This window comes from Acinonyx jubatus, chromosome B1, assembly GCF_027475565.1.
Source record: "Acinonyx jubatus isolate Ajub_Pintada_27869175 chromosome B1, VMU_Ajub_asm_v1.0, whole genome shotgun sequence".
NCBI lineage: Eukaryota > Metazoa > Chordata > Mammalia > Carnivora > Felidae > Acinonyx > Acinonyx jubatus.
The window spans coordinates 84,733,299-84,749,061 of NC_069382.1; the positions used below are offsets into that span (position 1 = coordinate 84,733,299).

A 15,763-nucleotide genomic window follows, 5' to 3' on the forward strand; every position below is an offset into this window, starting at 1 on the left:
TGACTTTTTTCTCTTTGAATACCAACATCTCAGGTAGTAGAACAGCAGCATGATTTAAGCAAAGAATGGACTTTGAAAACAATCAGAAAGCTCTGGACAGAAAGTTCAAGAAGTTTTCTCCTTAATGTAAGATGGGGAAAAGTTCATCTTTTTGCACTTACATAGTTGCTTCCCTCTTCAATTTGAGGAAAAAACTCAATACTATAAAATGCTTTAAATTTCATCAAGGACAGTGGGCCCCCCTTAATGTAAGATGGGGAAAAGTTCATCTTTTTGCACTTACATAGTTGCTTCCCTCTTCGATCTGAGGAAAAAACTCAATACTATAAAATACTTTAAATTTCATCAAGGACAGTGGGCCTCAACTTTGGATGCACCTGGGGATGGGGGGTGGTCAGAAGAGAAGCCGACCAGACCATCAGCACCTGGCCCGACACCAGATCATTCAAATCCGAATGGCCCCGCCATTGAGGAGGTTGTCTTTCAAATAGCTCTCCTGGGATTCTAATAAACAGGGTTAAATTCATGTCTTGAAAGGATTCCATTGCCTATCCTAAATAAAGATCAACTGTGGACCACAGCTGTTGGCTGTGAACACTGGCTGTAGGTCATGTGTCTAAAAATAACCATTGCAGATCCTAACCCAGTGTCTCCTTAGTTGTAAGGATTAAAAGTGGAGATACTAGGCTGTAGACAACAGAGCCTTGTAGGTAGGTGGTTGGTGTGTGTGTCATGTCTCCTCATACTATTTGAAAGATGAAAAGCAACTACTGAATGACAATCTCTGTAGTGACTTAATTCCACTGATGTGATGTTTAGGTGGGTGGCTGGTTGCTAAAGACACGAAGGATGTGAGTAGATTTACTCGCAACTTATGCAACAATGACCAGGCAACTGAAAAAGTTAGAGAATGGTCCCACTCATCTTGCTTCCTACAAGGCCAGTCACAACCATTCCACTGACAAACTATAGGAAAAAAGCAAAAATTAGATGTGAGAGATGTATTCAACCGAAGTAAAAACGTAATGGATCTGTGGTATTTTGAGGAAATTCCTGAGACCAACAGAGAGGCACAGGGGGAAGGATGAATGAGAATACTCTTAAGTCACAGGTACGGGATAAAAAATTTGTGAGCCTTTGTAGGTGACCTGAAAGTTAACAGTACTTTATTGCTGTTTTCTACAATCTGTAGGGCAATATTAATATTCACAGCAAATTTAACAAGGATTTGAATACCTACTATGTACTGTCCTAGTTATTATACCCCCATACTAAAATGTACCCAGTGTAAATCCTTAAGATTTCATACATTAGAAATGGATTTACATGAGTCTGAACAAAGCATTAGTCATTTAACTTCATACTGTATTTAGACATTTCTCTCAAGTAAAAAGCATCCTAGCAGGTGAATGAAAAATGCTAACTGCAATGGAATGCTTGAAATAACAAGTAGGGTCTTGAAATAAAACTTTTAAGTTCTAAACAAAAATCACAAGTTAAACTGGTGGCTTCTGAGGTCCTCCTCAGTGAACATCTAAACAAATTATGCTAACAGTAAACAATGCTAGCTGAATACAGGTTTCTGAATACTTCTATTACTATACAGTAAATTTTTTTATTAAGTTAATGAAAGGAAGAATTAGTATTTCACATTCCAGAGTTCAGAACTTAAAAGATCTGGGAGATATTTACTATTTACTTCTTAAATGGCTCCATTCTCATTTTTAAAGATATCAACCAGCAGTCTGACTACTGGAAAACAAATAAGTAGTTTGAAAGAAAGATGAAAAGTGGTGGCCAATTTAATTATTCATCATTAACGAAGAAAACACCAAAGTTTTGGAAGAGCACTTTACAAAACCTAGTGCCTATCTCAAGTGTGATGAAGCATCAAGCACCGGTATATGGACCCGATAAACCTACAGATGAAAGTAAACAAGGGCAAGTTCATGAAACCCCTTCAGGAAACTATAGTAGACTGGAAAGATATCACAGAACGGTATGGCGAAAGGCTTCTTGTTTGTTAAGACAACGCACAAGTAACTAGATATAGAAGGGAAATGTAATGATCAGCTGAAAGCAAGCTATGGACCCAAATCATATTCCAGAAATCCCTTTCCTCCTATGTTGTTTCCAAACAAGAGGATCATTTGTACTTCTTGAGGCCAAGCTGATTAGCAAAAGCAGAATCTTAACATACAGGAAACTTTTCATCACATATTCATCAAGGTCAATTATTTCAGTTAAGAACTGTACCACTTGTGTGAAATAATAGACTGTTAAAATAGACACAAAGGTCTAATATAAAAGCTGTAACAACTACTTTCCAGTCTTGTCGGATTGCCAAGTATCAACTTCACTTTCACTAAAGCCACCTCGAAACCAAGTCTATACTGTTTTTGGCGTATAGAACTCTATAAAGAGCACTGAACATTTAAGATACTAAGCTTGTCTATAGTTGACAATTTCATACAAGTTCTAATTTAAACTACCATTTTTTTCCTTCTGGCTTCAATCCCAAGATGGTGTCCTTTCAAAGACAACTGGATAAACGGAGAGGGTGGAAACTTTAAGACCTGCTTTCCTACCGCATACTGCTCGCTCCCTTTCCTCCTGCCCATCTTTATGTTATCATAAAAGAAGCAGGTCTTGAGGGGAGGTAGCAATGTTACATCAGCTGTATAACCTACAGTACACGACAAATACTCTCCTCCTTTACTGAAATATGAACATTTTCTCCAGAATCTCCTGCACACTACCAATCCTTTTGACATCCACCCTGTAGGTTGCATACTAAAAGGTAAAAAAAAAGTACAGTTCAATAAATAACCTTTTGCAAAAATGTCTTATTGCTATAGTGAGATTTCTAATCTTCCAAATTGGAATAAAACTTAAGGTTTCAGCTCCCTGTGGGGCAACACAGCCATTTCATGCGACTGTTTTTAATGTAGGTTTGGCAGTGGATTGAATGGCATCAAGAAACCTTGCCTGTAACTTAAAGGAGTGTAGCATGAGCTGAACAGGAAGCCTACCTTCCACTGGACAGGTTGGTCTTTCTTTCCATTCTCTTAGTAAGAGTTATTTCAAAATTTAAGGCTAGTAATTAGTAAGACGTGTGTGTGTGTGTGTGTGTGTGTGTGTGTGTGTGTGTGTCTTGTAGGAAAATTCAACACTTCACTTTTTTACCTGTCCCAAACAGATGCTACACATGGCAACTGAAATATTCCTACAAACTGTGCAGGACAGAGACTTCCCTGAATTTATCGTCACCTACCTGAAACTAGACCATGCTTGTCTGGCCTCTTACAATCATAGCCTTTGTCTCACAGCCCTAACAGCAGCACACCGTGGAGTACAAACACCCCTGAAAGACAAAGGCCTCATAAAACCCACAGAAAAGCTATTCACTAACACTGGGACTACTTTTAGCCATGCTAGTAGAGATCACGCTTTATTTTTGTGCATCGTAAATACAGAAAAATGTTGAAAACGTAGGACTCAACTATCTAATTAAAGCTGAGTAAACTAACCTGGTCAGATCTTAATTTTTAAATGAGAAATGACAAGAGTAGTAAATATAAAGAAAAACAAAAATAACTTTACTTTCCTATGTTAATACAGGTCAAGGGACCCTTTCTTCTGAAAAGGGTTGTTAACACCAGTTCTCAGCAATAAACATAAGGCACTTGTTTAGAATACAACATCACTGCATTTTTTTCCCACTTGTTTTTCTAACCCTGTTTCCCCCCACAGTATCATTTGGAATTAATAGAGTGAATGAGGCAAATGTGGGATGATCCAGTCGATACTACTCAGAGCAAGACAGTACAGTACAATGTTTCGGGGGTGCTGTCTGGACATAAAACGAACCCTGTCAAGGTCCTCTGACACCAGACAATGTATCCACTATCAAGTAAACCTGAAAGAAAATAAAATATTTATTCAATAGTTCCAGTAAAATTGGGTCGGAGTACAATATACATGTTAGGAATTTTAGCTCCTCACGGGTGGAATCTGCATCAAGAGTTCTGAGTATTTACGAATTTTCATTCTAAGACAGTCTACATCAGTTGAACATTGTCAAGACAAATATATGAACTTCATTTCAATATACAGTAGAGTTGAAACAGAATTCACACATAAACACCCCCTATCGTATGGCTGGTGCCTCCTCCCAACACCTCAGTAGTGGCAGAGGTAGCACTAGTGTTCTTTCCCAACAATGAGAACTTCGGTTGCCACTCATAGGAGAAGTTGAAAAAAAGTTTGTGGTGGTGGTGGGGTTTTTTTTGTTTGTTGTTTGCCATCTGTGAAGATGTTCCTGAGACAGGGCCAGTTAATAAAACGGAACAAAGCACTGGAGTTCGGCTTGTACTTCTCTTTACATCACTAAATCGTTAGACCGGGACGCAGAATGCAGGCCACGTACTATGAAAGGTTGAGTTTAGCACAACTGTTCAATCAGTAGAAGGATCAGGTCTCCTGAAAATTCCCTTTAGAATATATGCCCTAGAAACTAAAAGTACCACAAAAAGATCAATCATATATACAATTGATTCATTTTACTTAATCTTATTTGCTCAGATCTTGCAAACGCAACGAGGATATTGAGCCTGAGGCCAGTTCTCAGTATACAGGTTTATCATCGTAAGGCTCAGTCTCTCCATCAAAATCGCAGTTCTCAGTTTCCTTTCAAATTAGGAAATTAGGAATTACATTCATAGTACCTGCCACCATCCTCGCCCTCAAGGAAAGGTTCATGCAGGAGCAGCACTACACCTGCATTACGGAGTCCCCTGACACCGGCACTCAGCCCGCAGCGAACGCAACCATCTGCGCTCATTTAACAGCACGTTACATTGCCTCTGGCTTGCACCTCTGTTTCCACCTGTGTATTTTCACAGAAGCCCAACACAGATTAGTTGAAATATTCACACAACTGTTTTTCAAAACAATTTATTGCATCATATTTGGTACCTTATGTTTGACAACAAAAAGGAAATTACATCTGTAACTGCAGGAAAAAGAAGCTGGTCTGTTATTGAAAAAAAAAAATCTTGGGCCCTTTAAAAATTACAAAGTCTTGGGCTTGCCTGAAACAACTGAGCAAGAAATATATTCTTAGAAATGTAGGGCTTCAAGTATTACAAACCTGTGACACTGTGGAAAAATTCCAGAGGTATCTAAACTGCAGCACTTTTTTTCTGCATATCGTGAACAAGGCCTGCTGAGGTTTTTAACTATTAGTCTCTTGATCAGTCATAGAATGGTAGTCAGGAGTTCTGCTCTTTAACTTCAAGCCATGGTAGATTTTCTTTTTTCACTCTTGGGTGAAAAAATTCATGCGTGCTAATTAGTTGGTGCCACATCACAGTGCATTTGGTTCTTGCATTACAGTTTTAACAAGTTTGGCCAAAACAATGCTGAAAGGTTTGCATTGCTATTTTAGTTCTTCAAGTTTTAGTTAAAATTGAGATTGTTCCAACTGGTTCCTTCAGTTAAAAACTGTGGTACAAGAACACCAAACTGATCATGTACAGTGAATTTTGGAAACACAACAAGCATATTGAACACCCTCTAGGTTTCTTAGAAATTCTGCTTGGTATCTATATGTCCCAGCTTCTACAACATCAAGCATCTGTTGTAGGTTTCTCTGTAAATAGTGATTCACATTGCATACTTCCTATGGTCAGAATCAACCCCGTAACAAAATCAGTCAGATGCTAAAGCCCCAACAACTCTTTGTGCTCAGTGAAAGAATCCAGTGCTAAAACAGCATTTATGCTGTCTGAGATATAGTAAAATCTCACAAGACAAATTTTAAAGTAATATTTCTGCCACACACCTGCTTTGTTAGCTGTAACAGCCTCCAGATTTTATATAAATTAGTTAAAAAACATGGGTGGGTAGGTAGGAATAGAATAAGGTATCTTTTTTTTAATCCCTCAATTTTAGCAGCTTTTAATTTTTTAAGAAACTGAACCTATATCCTGTAATACGTTAGATATTTTATATATACTTTTTCAGCAGGATAAAAAACGTAAAACACTATTTGAAGGCAAGAACATTTACTCTTCTCATTCTGTGTAAGTTAGAGCAATGCAGCAGGTGCGTGACAAAAATATTATACACTAGATATGGTCCAAAGTCATTCCATTTGCTTGTTTAATGATGTTCAGATTTCATTGGCCAGTTCTTCAGTTTCTGCAGAACTATCTCCATTAACTGTGATCTTCATATCCTCTTCATATCCAGGAGGCATGAAAGCCAAAGCATAAGGGAAAAGCTTATGACAATTTGCTCTATAAACTTCAGCAGCTTCTTTACAGTCTCCTAGGCTACCATCACACAAGGCTTCTAATACCTCCATACATGTCTAAAGAAAGAGAAAAGGTAATATTATAACTTGTCCAAAAACAAAGTTTTTTACTGTGAATTTATTAGACATTTCATTATCAACACATTTTCTAAGCAAAAGGCAAATGTACATATTGAAGACACAGAAAGCATTCTATCCCCGCATATTCAATCCCTAAGAAATAGTTTCTTCAGAATCGTAGGGCTTATACAAAGGATGAATTTATAAACAGGGCCAGGACTAATGTGGGGCAAGCAAGATATGCAGCAGCTACATTTAAAGACACACTCACTCTCAGCAAGTGCTTGACCCCAGGTGGCAACTTTGCCTCAACCCAGGCAGGCTCTGTGTATAAATGTCAACTTTTCCACGCTAATGTCAGGTATTGAACTTAAGCTCTTTAGTTTTGTTTTTTTTTTCCTTTAAGAGGCTTAGAGACAGCTGGTGGTATCAAACATTGCTTTTTAGCTCTGTATTAATTAAAGGTTTGTCCACTGAGAGGAAAGGGAGGGTCTCAAACCAAAGGGCATATATGCAAGAAAAATTTGTTCATGAAAATTGGTAACTGTTTGAACCAAACCCCTTGGTAGATATTCTTAGATTTTAAAATGATGCATGTTAACTTACATTCCTTATGTTTTCTTTATCTTTTCACTTGGAAAACATGTAGTTTGCAGATATATAGTATCCAACAAACTTTGCCAGTCTAGAAATTTTATAATCTAAATGATGTATTAATTAGCAATCAATAAGTCAAATGTTTCTTTCTTAAAAGTGTTCCTTCATTTGCTATTAAAGGACTATATCAAATGCTTTATCTGGCCAATTATCATAGGAAGTAGCGCTATGTCCTTTGTTTTAGGCTAAACTAAAATCAGTATCTTGCAAAACATATCCATTTATCTTTTATATTTCAAGGTACATTACAAGTTATAAAATGAGTGTTTTGATTTGATCCCTGGTATGTACATCTTAAATATGTCAGAATCTTCACTGAGACTACTGCTTGGTCAGAAATGTAGAGACAGGAATGAACCAAAATCTAAAATTAACTATGGAATATATATATATATATATATATATATATATATATATATATATATATAAAATTTTACTAAAACAGATTCCTAGAAAAAGTATTTTAAATAAAGTTGTGGAACTAGTTCTTGAAGGCCAAGTAGCCTACTGTGCTTGTGCACACACAGACAATCCTAAATAAATTTAAGATAGGGTTAGTTTCTGATGCGGATTCATAATGGCTTGGCGAATAATATGCATAATTAACAAAAAAACAATTATTTGGTAAATTTATTCTCTTTGTGAAAAGAGAAACAGAAAGTGGTGAGGTATTCTTCAGAGAGATTATGAAAAACTTTACCTGGAGGTTTCTGTTAGTGAGGGATTCATCAAGTGTTGTTGCCAACTCTATAGCTCGCTTCTGACTAGAAGGATCTAAATAATACACCATTTTGGCAGCTAAATGAGAAGGAAAAAAGAAAAATTTTTTTATTTTAAAGTACAACCAGCATCTTATCCTCTATTCATTCAAATATCAAATATAACATATATGTGCACACAGACTGTGGCACTTTATTAGAAAAGTGGGAAAAGCCATTTGAAATAAACCAAAAAAATCATGAGAGGATAGATCAGAAATAGCTTAACTGTCTAAACTAGGAGAATGATTAAGGTAAAAAACTATGAAGAAATACAAATATTCTAATGATAGTTGTTTTTGTGTAGTGGGACATGGATTTTTCCTCTTTCTAAACTGAACAGGGGTGCCTGGGTGGCTCAGTTGTTTGAGTGTCCCACTTTTTTTTTTTTTTTGAGAGAGAGACAGAGCAATAATGTGGGAGAGGCAGAGAGATAGGGAGCCTGAAGCAGGCTCCAGGCTCTGAGCTGTCAGCACAGAGTCTGACATGGGGCTCGAACCCACAGACAGCGAGATCATGACCTGAGCCAAAGTTGGACACTTAAGTGACTGAGCCACCCAGGTGCCCCAAGTGTCCCACTCTTGATTTCGGCTCAGGTCATGATCCCAGAGTTGTGCGATTGAGCCTTGTGTCGGGCTCTGCACTAAGCCTGGAGACTCTCAGGATTCTCTTGCTCTCTCTCCCTCTGCCCCTCCCTCTCCTCACTTGCACTCTCTCGAAACAAACAAACAAACCCCATAATGTGGGGCTGTGGGGAATACTCCATTTAATGTGTGTAGGAGTGGGGGGCTTGGGGGGTTGGGGGTGTGGGAACATGGGAGGAGAGAGATACTCAAACTTGATGGCATGAGCCAAAAATCTGAATTCAGAATTCTACAAAGGCATACAAAGCTGCTGGCCTTCTTAGCCAGGTATTCTAAAAGCATCCTACTAAAGCACTACCCATACGATCCCATCAAGTCCAGATTTTGGACTGCTAGCACAGACCTTTGCCTATGAAATGATTTTAGGTGTTTTGCACTGTTCAATTTAATATCTTATAAGCATGAAAAATAGAAGCTGATGGTCACATCCAAGTGAATCTTAAGAGCATGTTGAAGGAGGAGAAAGAAAAAACAAAGAAAGCCCCTCCTTCCTTATATGTAATATGTAGTTAAATGAAGTTATATTGCTTCTTTGTAAAAAGCCTATGCTGAACCAGAAGAAACTACTGACCTTGATTCACAGTAATAATTTTAAGAAATTTAAAAATTTATAGGAAGCATATTTAAGCTGCCTGTGTTCTTACGATTAAAATGTGACATACACACAATGCCTCTTCCATGTGAGAAATGTGTAACCTTGTCAGGAATCCATTAAAATAAAAACTAAAATTATTTTAGAAGGCTAAGATAAAAAGAAAATGAAGTGATTACCTGATAATCTGTGTGGCAATGAATCAGAATTCCTTTTCAGAAAAGTTTCATTAAAATTCTTTGGATTTGTTGCTCCAAAAAGACGATTCATTTCTTGTTTTAATACTGTCCTAACTGTATCAGGTAAATCTTTACTTTCACACACTGCTGAACAAATTAAAAATAAAATTCTATTAGCAGTCAGATACTCTGATATGATTTGCAGAAGTAAAGAAATTACTTGATGAGGCCAATGAAACAAAGCAATTACATGTAAAGATTAAATGAACCTACTTATAATTCAACATGTAAAGAGCTTACCATATAAATGTAAAAAAATGTGTATCAGGAAAATAATAATTTTTCTAACAGCATTCAAAGACATTTCACTGATAAATGATTCATTTCCAGAAAAACAAAACAAAACAAAACAAAATGCAAAACAAATAACAAAAGATGTAGTTCCATAGTCTTCTAAGCTCTTAGGGGCTGGCCCCCTCAACTTTAAAACAAATTTATAAAGTAGGGCTCTGATGGCACCCACCTGATAAATAATGTCACAGCAATTATGCAGTGCGGAAGACAAGAGGATTTTCTTCACCTTCTCCATATTCTATACCCAAGTAAGGCATTACAAAATTTATTAATTTTAAAAGAAAACATGACTGACTTCATTGACCTTTATTTGCAAGGGCTACATAAATTTAGTTATCACTATATAATAAATTCCAAAGGACCACCAAAGTATTTTCCTATAATGAATACACTCTGATAATCATATTCCCAGGCCTTGGGATTCAGAGATGGAAAAGCTGAACCCCTAACCTCTCTGACTGAATGTTAGTATGCTTTTTTTCATTACTATTTTGGTATAGACAGACAGTTTGAAGCTTTGAGCCAGAAAGACCTGGGTATGGATCTAGGCTTGAACAAGTCACAACCTCTCTGAACTTACTTCTTGATCTGTAAAACTGAGGAGCTATCTAACCTAAAAGGATCACAGTAAGGAAAAGTTACATTTTTAAAAAAAAATTGTTTTAACGTTTATTTATTATTGAGAGACAGACAGACACAGAGCGTGAGCAGGGGAGGGGCAGACACAGAATCCGAAGCAGGCTCCAGGCTCTCAGCTGTCAGCACAGAGCACGACGCGGGGCTAGAACTCACAAATTGCAAGATCATGACCTGAGCCGAAGTCTGTCACCTAACCAACTGAGCCACCCAGGTGCCCCAGAAAAGTTACATTTTTTAAAGTTAATTATATAATAGCTAAATATATAATTCAATAAAGTGCAGTTATTATTTTTGTTATAGATTGAAAATATATTTTCCTCATGGTTAGGAACTATGGTGGTCGCTGAAAATGTGGACAACAACCATTTGTACTGCTGAATATGTATCCTATATACATAAATTACTATGTGAAGCAAAAGTTTCATGGAATACTAACCTTAATTTTGTGCCATGCATTCTGGTATTTTCTACTCTATTCTTTTTTTTTTAAGAGTGAGAGAGAGTGAGAGAGCATTGAGTGGGAGGGGGAAAGGGGCAGAGGGGGAGAGGGAGGGAGGGAGGGAAGGGGGGGGAGAGAGAGAGAGAGAGACAGAGAGAGAGAGAGAGAGAGAGAGAGAGAGAGAGAGAGGGAGGGAGGGAGGGAGAATCTCAGGCAGGCTGCACCCTCAGCGCGGAGCCCAAATGGGGGCTTGATCCCAAGACCCTGGGATCATGATCTGAGCTGAAATCAAAAGTCCAACACTCAACTAACTGAGCCACCCAGGTGCCCCTCTGCTCTATAGTATATTTCTATATTAGGTTTTCAAATGGTAGTAATGGCCCACTTACTGTCTAATGGATCACTACACCAAGTTTAAACACACTGAATTCTTGAGTGGTTAACATCTCTGAAATATTCTACACATAATTAGTAACTGAATAATTGATCGATGTGTCCTTTGTTAGTTAAATAGCATTTCTTCTATCATTCTATTGAATTGGGTGGTTCGAATAAATGAGTTATTAAGGAATTTTGCTTAATCTCCATTATGGCTGTACTTGTAACTTGATTTTGGCAACTTATCAACAGATTTCAAGGAGCGCGGGAGTGCAAACAAAGAAAAGTTGGTAAAACAGATTATAGCCAATCACAATGACTATTATATCAAAAAAACACAGGTCTTCTAAAAAAATGTTATATCCATGGGCCTTACTGGTTTGAATGAAGTGCTTTCGGGACACTATATGCAGATAGGAAAGTAACTGTATAGTTACATTATAGTTGGTTGTAAGTGGACGCTATGCTTTTCATGTTTATTACCTTCATTAATTTGTTTTCCTCAGATGAAAATAATCCCCCAGAAAAATCGAAACTGCTTTAAGAAAAAAAAAAAAAAGCCCACACAATTAAAAACAAATATATAATTCAGGATGTATAAAGAAGAAATATTTATATAACTCCGAACTTCCACTAATAGCTATTTCCAAAAACATTTCCTCCCCAAGTCACAAAATGTTTGAGGCTGATTGTTAGCTCCCCTACACTATGCAGATTGGCACTCTAATTTCCAGGAAGATACTAATTTAAAAAAAAAAAATTCAACTGCAGTAAGACTCAGAAAGTTGTATGAATTCTGTGTAATGCAATATTACCTATGTCTTTCAGGAAAGGGGCAACCTCATGCATCACAGGTCTACTACGTAAGCTTTTATTACTAAAGATTAGTAGGGGATGAACCAATCTAAAAGTCCTTTGAAAGTGACTAAAATGAACAAAAAAATATTGAGGTCTCAGGAAAATAAAACATCTGAGACTACTGAATTAGCTTCCTTGTTACCTTATGATACAACAGTAAGTCTTGTGAATCAAGGAAAAATAATAATTGAGGGAAGGGGAATAAAACTTTTTATGAGAGGATTCTGAATCCTCTGACATCCTAAAATTAAAATAATGTTTGGTTCATGCTCTGAGCTTATTAGCAGACTGGATTAATTTAGTAATTGTCAATGGTTAAAAGTCGCATTGAAAAAGGGGTAGATTCTTAGCCAAAAGAATTTCTCTGGGTTCCTATGCTAGCTCCCTGTTTTGTTAATAATTTGGGTAGAAAATGCTCATATTCTGTGCAAGATAATGACTACTCACTACTAGGCTCTAAAGCACAACCTACTAAGTGATTACCATTCAAAAGGGTAAAAGGTTAAATAAGAGGATCAACAAAGCTTTTAGGGGAGAAATACATAAGCACAGAAGAAAAATAATCTGCAGATAAAAGGAAGAAATGGGTTTGTACAAATGAGAGAAGAAAAGATGTAAGATTCACTGTAGATCAAGGTGACCAAACAGTGATTTTTTTTAAAAGTATGTAAGGGAATAATAAACAACTGAATCCCTAAACTCCTTTTACTTAGTACCAAGCAGAAATGTAGTTTAAATTGCTTTAAGTCCTACAACTTTAAGAAAAAGTGAAAAACTTGAAAAGGGCACATACCAGATCATCCTCATAATTAAAAAGGGGAGAGGAAGATTGACGTATATGGTAAATTAGTTTAGGCAGCAGATACTAATTACACTGGTAGTATAACAACATTCTGAAGACTTGGAAGGGTATTCATAACCAGGCTAAAATGAATATTTACTTAGAGAAGTTTCTATAATAAAATAGGTGTCAAGGCACCGTTTTTTTCCCATATTCCCCAAGAAGGTGTTGTAAGGGTTTCTTTGTAAAGAAGCAGTTAGTAAAATATAACTTGACATGACAAATGTGTTCTTGAAAAATTACTTCAAAGTTAAATCTTATTTTAAAACTACCAAAGCTATCAGTTTTATTAAAGGAAACTTGTGGGGTATATCAAAGATGCCCCTACTCTGGGTGTCTGTGGTTGCACAAATAGTTTTACATACTACACAACTGTACCCAAATTCTTGAAGGCCTTTTAAAGACAGTGCATCTTTATCACTCCAAATTATCACTGCTTTAATGCCTAAATTTAGTCAAAATAAGGATTACTTTGTTACTCTTCCAGACAATGTCTGGAAGCTACGGATACAGCTCACAGCTAACTAAATAATTCTAACTCTTACATCAGGACCATTCTGCCTTTCTTTGTTCTTCTGAAGCATTTTTGTTCCTAATATAACTGTTCTAAGACAACAGTCATATGTTCATCAATCCACATACTTACTATAAGCAAATACATTTAAACATGCCACTTTTAATTCATACTTCAGAGGGAAGTCTCCAAATCCATAAGACTTCTATATATTATTTTACTACTACCTTTTAGGAAAGAGTTGATTATACAAGAACAAAGTGTTCATGTTAATTTTGAGAACAATTTAAGTGCACTCCATCCTAAGCAGGAATGGATTTAAGACCATTATTCCTGGCCTTAATTTTTGGACTCATGACTTCAAATTTTAATATGAAAACACTAGAAAGAAATTTCTCTATTTTCTCTAAGAATAGCAATTCCTTCTTCTATTTTATGAGGTGGTTATGTTATTTTTTACTTTCAGAATTAAAAACACTAAAAAACAGTTCAGTGTCTATAACAGGAATCACTTTTGACAGGAATAAATATACTTTCAATAAGGATTTACTTTTTCTTAGAAGTCAAAACAAGGTTTGTGTTCTTATTTTTTTAATGTTTATTAATTTTTGAGAGGGAGAGAGACAGAGAACGAGCAGAGGAGGGGCAGAGAAAGAGGAAGAGACAGAATCCGAAGCAGGCTCCAGGCTCTGAGCTGTCAGCAGAGTCTGATGTGTGGCTCAAACCCATGGACCACAAGATTATGACCTGAGCCAAAGTTGGACTCTTAACTGACTGAGCCACCCAGGCACCCCCAAAACAACTTTCTTCATCGGGAGGACAATTAAATATTTTTCAATAGACTGACTGGGATGCCTGGTTTAATCTCATTATTTCCAAGTATGTATGGATTCATATGTGGCTGAGTATTTAGCAATGAGACAGGTAACTTAATAGAACTTAACAGTATTTGCAGACTGTTCTATTAAAAATTCAATTTCCCTTCTCTATTCACTTAAAAATCAAACCACCACCACCACTTGACTACAGGAGTACTTTACTCTAAATTTCAAGCTCTTGTGGTAGTAGAAAGAACAACATGAAAACCTGAGCTCTCATCCCTGCTTCATTACTAATTATTTATGTTACCTTGAATAAGTCATTTAATCTTTTAGGGTCCCATATTTCTCAACTATTATTAAAATGAAAAACAATTAGCATAACATTCTACCTTTTACTCTCTAAAATTCTATAGTTCTACTTTATGTTAGAAGTAGTATATGGATCCTATTGTGAAAATATCTGAAAAGTACAATGATTGTCTTAAAGTTCTTTTAAACCTGTATTTATTAACAAAAATTTTATGACAAAGAATTCTGAAGACAGATAAATAAGGAGACAGCTAGTCAATTTCAAAGAGATTCTTCAATTTTAGAACAATTTACTAAAAGCTTTACATAACGAATATGATTCACAATTTCAACTTACGTGTTAACTTTTTAGAAACAGAAACAAAGGTGATTCTCAAATATCTGGACTAAACAATTCTATTATCAAAATCAAGTAACATTTCTAGCCTTAAAATAAATACCTTCATCACAAAGAAAAGAACCCTGCTTTTCCCCTTAGCTAATTTAATACCCAACAGCTTTAAAATGATTAAGTTTATGACAAGCTTATATAGATCACTTATACAGTCACTATCAACTACTATAACCAAATACTTAAGTAATGGAAAACAAAAACATACCAGTACTAAAGAGTCGAATCATACACTCATGAAGCCAGGGATGACTAGAATCAATAGCAAATGCCCTCTTTACTGATTGTAGCATCAAAAGAAATTTTTCTATAAAAAGAAAAAGTAAGATATATTTTGATCATTTGATAAAATAAGATGCCCTCCTTTGGAAGATTAAGATCTTACAAATAGAGAAACTAATTTAGAGTCAATCACATTTGAACTGCAACGTAAGTGAAGCAAATGATTTCCTCAGATTAGCAACATTAGCTAATGATTTCCACACAATCTTTTAAGAAAAAGGTTTTATGAAGTACAAAAAAAAATTAGATAGCATTCAATATTTGAACTAATGCCATAGGAACAAAATTTGAAGCCATTTCACTTCTTAACCTCCTTTAATCAGAATAAAGGGATCTTTTGCACTACTTATAAATCTTGATTGTTTATACTTGAATCTCCTTTCTTGGGTTTTGTGACATGTGAAATGGTTTCCCTCCTGTCTGACTGTCCTATCAATCCTTGGCTCTTGTTTCTCCTCAAAAAGTACAGTATTTACCAAGGTTATTATTTTCAGTGATTTCTAAGCTCTCTCTATACTATCCCCATACTCACACCCCCATGTTTCCCCAGCTTTAGTAGGGTTTCCACCTGTTCCATGGAAATTTCACCTGAATACTTACTGAACTTCCAAGTCTCATCTATAACTACCTCCTCTTTGTTACGACTTCCCTAATTTAGTACCGTTCTCCAAATAACAAAACTGAAACCTCCAGGCTCCTCTGACATTTTTCTCTTACCCAGCACTCAA

General features: G+C 36.2%; 1 protein-coding gene and 1 long non-coding RNA gene across 4 annotated transcripts in view; one reads left to right on the forward strand and one right to left on the reverse strand.

Moving 5' to 3' along the window:
- Positions 1 to 375: 375 nt before the first annotated feature.
- On the forward strand, positions 376 to 6,421 carry LOC128314454 (uncharacterized). The gene is made up of 2 exons (XR_008296111.1): positions 376 to 3,046; positions 3,200 to 6,421. It is a non-coding gene; the product is annotated as an uncharacterized LOC128314454 (long non-coding RNA).
- Positions 3,915 to 15,763, reverse strand: part of NAA15 (N-alpha-acetyltransferase 15, NatA auxiliary subunit) — an 83,552-nt gene continuing 71,703 nt past the window's right edge. For 2 of the 3 annotated variants that reach the window (XM_053216949.1, XM_053216951.1), the window contains exons 17-20: positions 14,962 to 15,060; positions 9,210 to 9,356; positions 7,737 to 7,834; positions 3,915 to 6,376 (exon numbers count right to left, since the gene is read on the reverse strand). In XM_053216949.1, coding sequence (XP_053072924.1) covers positions 6,176 to 6,376; positions 7,737 to 7,834; positions 9,210 to 9,356; positions 14,962 to 15,060 — 545 coding nt within the window. In that variant the 3' untranslated portion in view covers positions 3,915 to 6,175. The remainder of the gene's footprint in view (positions 6,377 to 7,736; positions 7,835 to 9,209; positions 9,357 to 14,961; positions 15,061 to 15,763) is intronic. The other variant, XM_053216950.1, reaches the window with a different exon arrangement.